The sequence below is a fragment of the Panonychus citri genome, unplaced genomic scaffold (assembly GCF_014898815.1).
Source record: "Panonychus citri isolate SS breed McGregor unplaced genomic scaffold, ASM1489881v1 Contig00077, whole genome shotgun sequence".
Classification (NCBI taxonomy): domain Eukaryota; kingdom Metazoa; phylum Arthropoda; class Arachnida; order Trombidiformes; family Tetranychidae; genus Panonychus; species Panonychus citri.
In genome coordinates, this window is record NW_026515482.1 from 2,930,007 (window position 1) to 2,938,957 (window position 8,951).

Sequence of the window (8,951 nt, forward strand, 5' to 3'; positions counted from 1 at the left end):
TTCTCTCTCTTTTTTTGTTCTATCGAATAGAATTTTAATTTCCCTTCTCATCCTGATTCTCCTCTCCCTCTCTATTTATCTTCCATCTCCCCTGTAAATAGTTTTCTTTTCTCCATCATATATTGATGATCTTTTCATCCATCTAGAATTTAATTATCGATAAAATGATCAAAATCGAATCAAAATTCCAATAAGAAAATTCTATTCTCACAATTGAGGTTTTCGATATTCAAACTGTTGCTCTTTTTATGCATTTAAATGCTTTTTTCTCCAGTTAATGTTGCGAATTTCGATTTTCTCCAATTCTCATCTATTGATTTACTTTAAATTGTTTCAATTTTATTGTGGACTTTGATCGTTAATCCAATCAATTGGAAACAAAATTCTTTCGAAAAATCAATTTGAATTGACCGCTTTTTCTTTCCCATTGGAAACATTTGTCATCTGGTTGTTCACTTTTCGGTTACATTTTTGGGTTTCATTTCATTTTAATTGTTTGGGTTAATTTTTTTTCTATGACCAATTGTCACTTTCGGACAATTAACTAATTGTTGACTATGAGAACTTACGGTGATAGACCAACACCTTCAATTGGATGAAAAGGACGGAGTATTATTATATTGGATCAGAGGTAAGTTAATGTTGGGCTTTGGTTTCTGTGTATAAGATGAGCCTCTGATCTTTTAGGTATAAATTGTCACCGATTATATTGTTAAATTGTTTTAATTGTTGATTGTTTTCCATCTTTAATCACTTGGTTTTGTCTCTTCTTCTAGGTTGGTAATTATTTACGTATGTTCAGAGGATCTCTTTATAAAAAGTATCCTTGCTTATGGCGTCGTTTGGTTACTGTTGATGAAAGGAAAAAACTTGCTGCTTTAGGTGAGAATTGATTGGTTTTATATTTCGAATCTTTTTTTTTGTTATTTACTGTTAATTTATTTCGATTATTATATTCATTTTTATTTTCGTTTGTTTAGGTTTGGGTCCCCACAGTTTGGCTACAAATATCACTCTTCTGAAAGCAAGTGAAGTTGATGAAATCTTCCATGGTCGAGATGAAAAATATAAGGCCATCTCTATTTCTAGTGAACCTCAAACCCAAAGGTAATTTTTGAGATTTTTTTGTTAGATTGTGATTCATGTTTGAAACTTATCATGATTGTTGAAATTTTGGTTACTTTGAATTTTGTAAATTTAGAGAGACTAAATCGAAGAGAGCAAATTGGGTCCATGCATCATTACCAAATAGTAGTCATCATCTTGATGCTGTTCCATGTTCTACTCCAGTCAGTCGAAATCGTCTTTCTGGTAAAAAGGTTCGAACTTTTCCTTTGGCATTCGATGATTTAGACTCTGCTATCATCCATGAGAATGCTAAGCAACCCGATGTTCTTGTCCCTATTCGTCTTGATATGGAAATTGATGGATACAAATTAAGAGATACATTTACGTGGAATAAAAATGGTCAGAATCAAATGCGAACATTTAAAATCAAATTTTACCAGTTTGCAAGTTTAAATATCTCTCTTACTGATTGTATTGTTTTCCATTTCTTAGAACAATTAATTACTCCCGAATTATTTGCTGAAGTACTTTGCGATGATTTAGATCTTCCGACTGCAGCGTTTGTCCCAGCCATTGCTCAGTCAATTCGACAACAAATTGAATCTTTTCAAACGGACACTCTTCTTGAAGAACAAACTGACCAAAGAGTCGTTCTTAAGGTAAAGTCAAATTCAACTTAAATGAAACTCTAATTTTCGACAATTCTGGTATTCTAAAGTTATTTTTCTTATTCTCTGGATAGTTAAATATTCACGTTGGTAACATTTCTCTGGTCGATCAATTTGAATGGGATATGTCACAGAAAGAAAATAGTCCCGAACAATTTGCTTTGAGACTTTGTTCAGAACTTGGTCTTGGTGGTGAATTTGTCACCTCAATCGCCTACAGTATAAGAGGACAATTATCATGGCATCAAAGGACATACGCTTTCAGGTAATAATAATTGGCTCAATTCCATCACTGAATTAACATTTGCCCTTAAAAGAGAAACAAAATGTTATTATGAATTTTATTCTCATCTAAATCCACAGCGAATCTCCACTGGCCACAGTAGAAGTACCTTTCCGAAATCAAGCCGAATCTGACCAATGGTGTCCATTCCTTGAAACCTTGACCGATGCAGAGATGGAGAAAAAGATTCGAGATCAAGACAGAAACACAAGACGAATGCGAAGATTAGCCAACACCGCTTGGTAAAACTGGCCCCTCATCTCTAGGTCACTTCTAGTGGTCATTATAAAATGTTCATCTTCACCATCGTCTCAATATCGTCATCCAAACGAAAAAAAAATTATTCAGCTGGACACAATCAAGATCTTAATCAGCTATAAAATTGCAATGTCTCTTTTTTTATTTAAATCTTAAATCATCAATTTGCTGTTTCACAAATTCTCAAACAAATTTAATTTATCACAATTAAGTGTTAACCTTTCACAAAGCAAAAAAAAAATCTCCAAAAGTTTCCAAGTCATAACAAGTTACCTTAGGCTTGAAACAAACTGTAATCAATCACAACTAAATATACCTTAATTAACACCAATTAACCACTTATACATACACTAACTTAACGAAACAATTTAACATAACCTAAAATGTTAATTAGCGAAAAAAACATTTTGATTTAATCAACAATTGATTTTAAAAAGTCAACTTGGATTGAAATCAAATTAATCTTCAACTAGTCCTAGGTCATGAAGGTGTTGATATCAAGATACAATTACAATTAAGTGTTTCTAATCAAACGGATCTAGATTGTCTGATGGTAAAGTCTTCCTGATCTCAATTAAATGTTTTTGATTGCCAACAATTTAATAAAATCAACAAGAGGTCAACACAATTGAAAAAAAATCACAGAAAAACAATTAATGAATAAACAAAAACGATGATTGATTTTTTGTCTACTCGATTTAGTTTGGATTGTTCATCAAATCAACAAGGTCAGTTAGTTAATTGTTGACAATTAACAATCCTGATGAACACAATGAGATGAACAAAAAAACGATCAATTAACGTAAGACTTTTTTTCTCAATTCCTACAAATTATTTAATTCCCTTCAACAATTAACTGATTACACTAACAGATTGGAACATTTTTTTTCTCAATCGTCTTCATCTTCTTACTATGTTTCGTCAGCCAACCGATGATTTTCATCTTGATCATCATCTTAATCATCATTAACACGGCGATTCACTTGATTTAATTGTAATCCAACCTTTCTCTTGATTCCATGTGATTATAATCATGATTATCACATTTTCCCTCCTCTTAACTTGTTTACAATTAACAAATTAGCTAGAAAAAAAAAGTTCGTGAGTAGATATAAATCAAAGTGATGCCATCGATTGGGATTTAATCAACAATCGTAAGTGATTATCGGAAAGTGATTAGTTTTTTGATACTTTGTGTTTGTGATTGTGTGATCAACGTATTGGTGTTAAATTTGGTTACAATCATGATTTACCTCTCAGTGTTTTCACCGATCACTTTGTTAATTATTGGTGCTAATTGTGTTCTAAGTGAAAATAATTCATCAACTTCCCCGACATTATCACCATCATCATCAACAACACCATCGACATTGAGTGATTTAGTTGTTTCTAATCCACTTAAAGCTGTTAGTTCATTAGATGATGATTTAATTGCTGAAGGAACTCATCGTCATTACAAGGAAGAGGTATCATCTTAAATCAACAATCAGCTGTAATTGTGATCTATTTGGATATTAAATCTTTTTCTCTCTCTTTTCTGCCCATCAGGTTCATCATCATCATCATCACCATCACCATGAGCCTCATCACGCTCATCATCATCACTCTCATGTAAGTTTTTCATGTGAAAATTAATCGTTTACATGGGAATTTGATTCGCGAAGAGCCTTTGATAGTTTGTCTTTGAAGAAAGTTTGATACGATTGCAATTTGATCGTTAATTTGGACCGAAAAATTGGAATTAGTCAATATGTCTCTCGATTAGAAAGACACTTTCACGAGAAATTTTCTCGGGTTGTGAACTGGACTTTCGATTAACAATTAAGAGGCTTATCAAAAGTTTCGAATTCAATATCAATCAGAAAATATTCTTTCGATTATCATAGAGATGAAGCTCTTGTCAATATTTCGTTAGAGGCTCGAAAGCTACTGATTTGTTCATTCGTCGATGATTAATATTCACTGTTTATATTTTAGGGTCATAAACACGGGCACCATCATGGTCATCAACATGGTCACTCTCATGGGCATTCTCATGGTAAGTTATCAGCATTTCGGTCTTTTGCTTTGCGTCTGTTTTTCATACGTTTCTTAATCTAAAATCAACCTCAGGTCACGGACATGGACATAAACATGGTCACAAACACGGACACGAACATGGCCATGAACATGGACATTCACACAATCATGGACACTCTCATAAACATGATCATGGCCACGACCATGGTCATGAACACGGTCACGAGCACGGGCATGAAGCAGCTCATAATCATGGTAAGTTGACAAAAGATGATCAATTATCTTATTCAAATCTTAACAAAACTTTCAAACTAATTATTTTCAGGTCACGAGCATGGACATACACACGGTCATGAACACGAACATGGACATGGACACGCGCACGTAAGTTGAAGTCTTAAAATCAAATTATCATAAAAGTTGCGTTGGCTTTTTAGGTCTACAGATTTGCTTGTTATTAGTTTCTTTCAGATCAATCAGAGTATCGATATGATTTTTCTGGAATTAAAATGAATTCATTTTTACGTATTTACACCCAACTAGAGAAAGTCGAAATCGTTTCTATAGATCGATAAGCTTTCGAGAGAAATATTCACTTAATATAAAACACTCATGGAAGTTGATGATATTCATTAGAAAATGAATAGTTCTGATAACCATTTTCAACCATTTGATCGAACATCGTTTTACCATTGCCACGAACTTATTTCCCGTTCATTTGAATGGCTGTTGATCTAATTTGTTATTTTGTTTATCTCTTGAAGGGCCACGAACACGGACATGAACATGGTCATCAGCATGGACACGATCATGATCATGCTCATGATCATAAACACCATCACCATCATCACCACAAAGAAAAGAGCAAAAAGTCAGGATGGTCTGAAGATGTTCATGAAAAGGAATCAAAATCTCCTGGGAAAAAAACATCACTAAAGAAAAGCGATTGGGATAAATTGAAAAAGTATCTTCTCGATCAAAATGCTCAAGTATTCGTAGTTGAATGACCAATGGTCAAACTAAGAAAAACCTAATCAGCTAATCATCTTTGTCCAAATTTTTACACAAAGAAATTTAATTTATTAATAATATTATCAAACTGTTGATCGGTTTGAAGTCAACCATTTAAAACAGAAACCGAAACAATTGCGTCCAAAATTTTTCAACAATCTAAACACGAGTACAGCCAATTAACTGGTAGAAACTCAACAATCAACAATTAATTTACAATTAAAATCCTTTATTCTTAGTTGAATAAAATTGTCCAACAAAAAACCACAAAACTGAATCATTTTACTATCAACGATAGATAAGTAACTCTCAATGGTGATAATACTAACCAATGGGTAAATCAATTTATTAATTAAAGCATTTGATGTGACAATTAAGTGGCAGCAACACCAAGATTTGCCAATTGAGGTATATTTGGTTTGTACATTGGATTATGAATGCTGTAGATGCCATTTTCCGTTGGAATCCGATAAACGATATCCTTATATTTACGATCCATTTGATTCTTAACTTGATTAACTGTTTTAAACAAGCGATTTAACATTTTAAAGTAAACAAATGAAGCCAATCGATAGAAAATTGTCAATTTAAGTAGATAATTAACCAATAATACTTGTAATTTATACGATATTGCGGTTGTCCAATTGTCCAGTACAATTTCATGTGGTACATTTAATGATTCATACCAATATTTCATGAAACCTTCATAACTGAGGATAATTTTTGGAATTGAAATATTCAACCCAAGGAAAACCCCTTCAGTTAATTGCATAGCTGCTCGGACAATTGAATTGGGTTGGTCAAGGTAAGGTTTGTATCCACGATCAAAGCAAATCTCCATAAATTGTAAAGATTCATCGTAATTATCAAGGCAACAATTAAACTGATCTTCGATTCCCATACAGTGACCAATAACTCGCCAAAAATAAATATACTCCTCGAACTCTTCCCTGTATATATATATATTTTTTCAACATGGAAAAAACAATTAACTTAAATTGTAGATTGTTAATTTGTACTAAATTACCTTTTAGTTGAATAGAAACCACATTGTTTGGGTCTAATTGCAACAAGACCAATTAAACTCCATTGGGTCATCGTCATGTCAAATTGACTGAGCCAAAGGTCATTTGTCATTGGGTATTTTTCATTCATCAATTTGGACACTTGAAGGTGACATGAACGTCGGACTTTGGATAACGATTTATTGGCCTTAGAACCTTTTTCAAAGGGATTATCCTGATACCAGGAATCAACGTGATTAATTGTTGATAAAATCCTCAAGAAAACCATGTAAACGGTTGATGACCGTCCAGAGGCAAAGATGGGAATGGTCACTCGAGGCAGAAGGACCAATAATATATTACCAATGAAATGAGCGATATGTAAACTGGACAGTGGTAAACGAAAGGGAAAGAGAGAGAATTAGAAATGCAAATCAATTGCATTTGCTACTGATTGCGATTAGAGGTTAATTTGATAATCATTGGTAAATGGATCAATTCTTGCAGAGGAAAAAAATGATTCTCAAAGGATTAAGTTAATCGTAATTACTATAAATGGAAAGATAATCAATTTATCATTATCTTTGTTCCTGTTTAATCAAATTTATCATGATTACTTTATTGTTAGTTAACTGATTGCGTGTAGACAGGATTTACTTAATCATATTGGCAAAACCTAATTGTGATCATGAAAAATGAAAATTATTGTAATTGACAATTAATGGTTAGCTCGATGTTAACTTTTGTTCAAAATCAAAATGATCAACCAATTTATTGATTGTTACTTTTAATTTTCATCACTATGTTTACCTCAAAATCAATTATTATTTACTTATTAAGATTATAATCATTACAATTAAACCATTTAATTAGTCAAGCTCTGTAAATTTTGTTTCTGTTTACTTTTTTGGTTCTTGATGATTAACAAATTGTGAGGTTATTTTTGGCTAATAATGGACACTGGTCATTACCGATCAATAAATTACTCGTAGTCTATGATTATCATTATTATTATTAGGATGAAGGAGAGCAAATAGTTTATTTAGTTAATCTTGATTGTCGTAAAAAAACTAATTTCTGACCAATGTCCACCTAAATACAAACAACAATTAAGCTAAAAGTAAAACTCAATGATTTACATGATAATCAAATCAATCGTGACTGAGTTAATTGTTTAACATGAACATTATTACCAAAACCATAATGGTTTGATCATCTCAATTTACTATTATTGATTTAATCATAACTGCCCATTGTTTACAAAATTAGCTTAATCTTGATGGTTAAATTTCAATACTGAACAAAATTAGTAAATTGTTTATTCAAAAATTTAAATTTCATAGGAACATGACGATAAATCAACAATTAAACCTCACCTTTAATTGTCTAACTGAATCAACGTTAATCATGTTGATCGATTATCCTGAGTATTAAATTAAATTACCAAAATTTTAACAATGAAAGTAAATTACGTTCACAAAATTGATTATAATTATCATGTAAGGAAATCTAAAACTTTCGCAAAGTTAATTATGGTTGATTGTGAATTAGTTAGCTAGTTAATTAGTTAATTGATTCTTACCTGAAATAATATTTCTTTGCAAGTTTTTGAGCTCGAGTGAAACGATCAAGATTAAACCAATCGGGCGGATTATCCAATGGGGATTTGGATGATACAACCCCGGGGGTTTGTTTACCCATCGTTGATAAATTAAACCACAGTTTCTCAAGTTTATCATCATATGTTTTGGTTAATTGTGACGAAGGGGATTTAAGTAAATCCATTTTCAGAAGATTACATTTACTAATCTCACATGAAAAGTAATCAAAACTAAATTGTTGTTTCCTTGGGTTGATGTTTACCTTTATGGTTTGAACATTAAGACCACGAGTTTGAAATCAACTGATGTCTCCTAATTGTTATCATGATTAACTGATTTTTAAGGTGGTCACGGAAGTCTGAATCCTCGATCATCACCTCGAAATCATATCAACTTGAAATTGAAACATTCTTACAATCAATAAATTGCCTCGAGGATCTTGAATCAAATAAACAACAACAAAGTAAACAAAAAGTGACATTTAAATGAAACCAGTTTTTTTTTCAACTAATTATTATTATAAAACATAATCACTTTCATTAATAATGATTAACATTACAATAACAATAACAATTAATATTAAATTGTGTTGATTTTAATAGTAAGATGATTGAAAAAAGTTTACTAATTGTAATGAAAATAAATTGTAAATGGATACACAATTGGTTACCTATTGATTGTTGTTTCACTTTCTTATTATTAACTGATGAAGAAATTGATTTAGTTGATAAACACAATTTAATTTAAATATTCAGTTCACTTTGCATAGTTAATAGTTAACAATTTATTAGATTGAGATGTTAATTATGCTCTAATAATTAAAAGTAAAATGAAGAAAGTGAAAGTAATCAAATTTTGTTGTTTTTTTCGCTGAGGTCAAGATACTTTAATTTCACTAATCGTAATGGTGATTAAGGTCATCTTATCAAAGGTTAATCACCAATTAAACTCACGAATGGAAAGTTTAGTGAACTTTAATACAATTAGAACGATTTTAATTAGTATTATGATTAACAACAAGAGAAAAATTTTCAATTAG

The 8,951-nt window shown here is 31.4% G+C and overlaps 3 protein-coding genes across 3 annotated transcripts; 2 read left to right on the forward strand and 1 right to left on the reverse strand.

The window, feature by feature from the left end:
• Positions 1–542: 542 nt before the first annotated feature.
• LOC128386861 (SWI/SNF-related matrix-associated actin-dependent regulator of chromatin subfamily B member 1-like) lies at positions 543–2,693 on the forward strand. Its single transcript, XM_053345963.1, is given in 9 exon segments — positions 543–586; positions 588–608; positions 610–631; positions 777–882; positions 981–1,107; positions 1,202–1,467; positions 1,561–1,727; positions 1,811–2,001; positions 2,100–2,693. Coding segments are annotated over 9 exon segments (1,095 nt in total). The 5' UTR covers positions 543–557; the 3' UTR covers positions 2,266–2,693.
• A 150-nt stretch (positions 2,694–2,843) lies between these two features.
• Positions 2,844–5,466, forward strand: LOC128386862 (uncharacterized histidine-rich protein DDB_G0274557-like). The gene is made up of 6 exons (XM_053345965.1): positions 2,844–3,743; positions 3,826–3,888; positions 4,255–4,315; positions 4,390–4,551; positions 4,622–4,680; positions 5,061–5,466. Exons 1-6 carry the CDS (start codon positions 3,522–3,524, stop codon positions 5,301–5,303), a joined length of 810 nt encoding a protein of 269 aa, XP_053201940.1. The 5' UTR covers positions 2,844–3,521; the 3' UTR covers positions 5,304–5,466.
• A 49-nt stretch (positions 5,467–5,515) lies between these two features.
• Positions 5,516–8,366, reverse strand: LOC128386860 (uncharacterized). Its single transcript, XM_053345962.1, has 3 exons — positions 7,894–8,366; positions 6,335–6,697; positions 5,516–6,257 (listed from the first exon to the last, which is right to left on the reverse strand). Exons 1-3 carry the CDS (start codon positions 8,094–8,096, stop codon positions 5,681–5,683), a joined length of 1,143 nt encoding a protein of 380 aa, XP_053201937.1. The 5' UTR covers positions 8,097–8,366; the 3' UTR covers positions 5,516–5,680.
• Between the last annotated feature and the right edge of the window lie 585 nt (positions 8,367–8,951).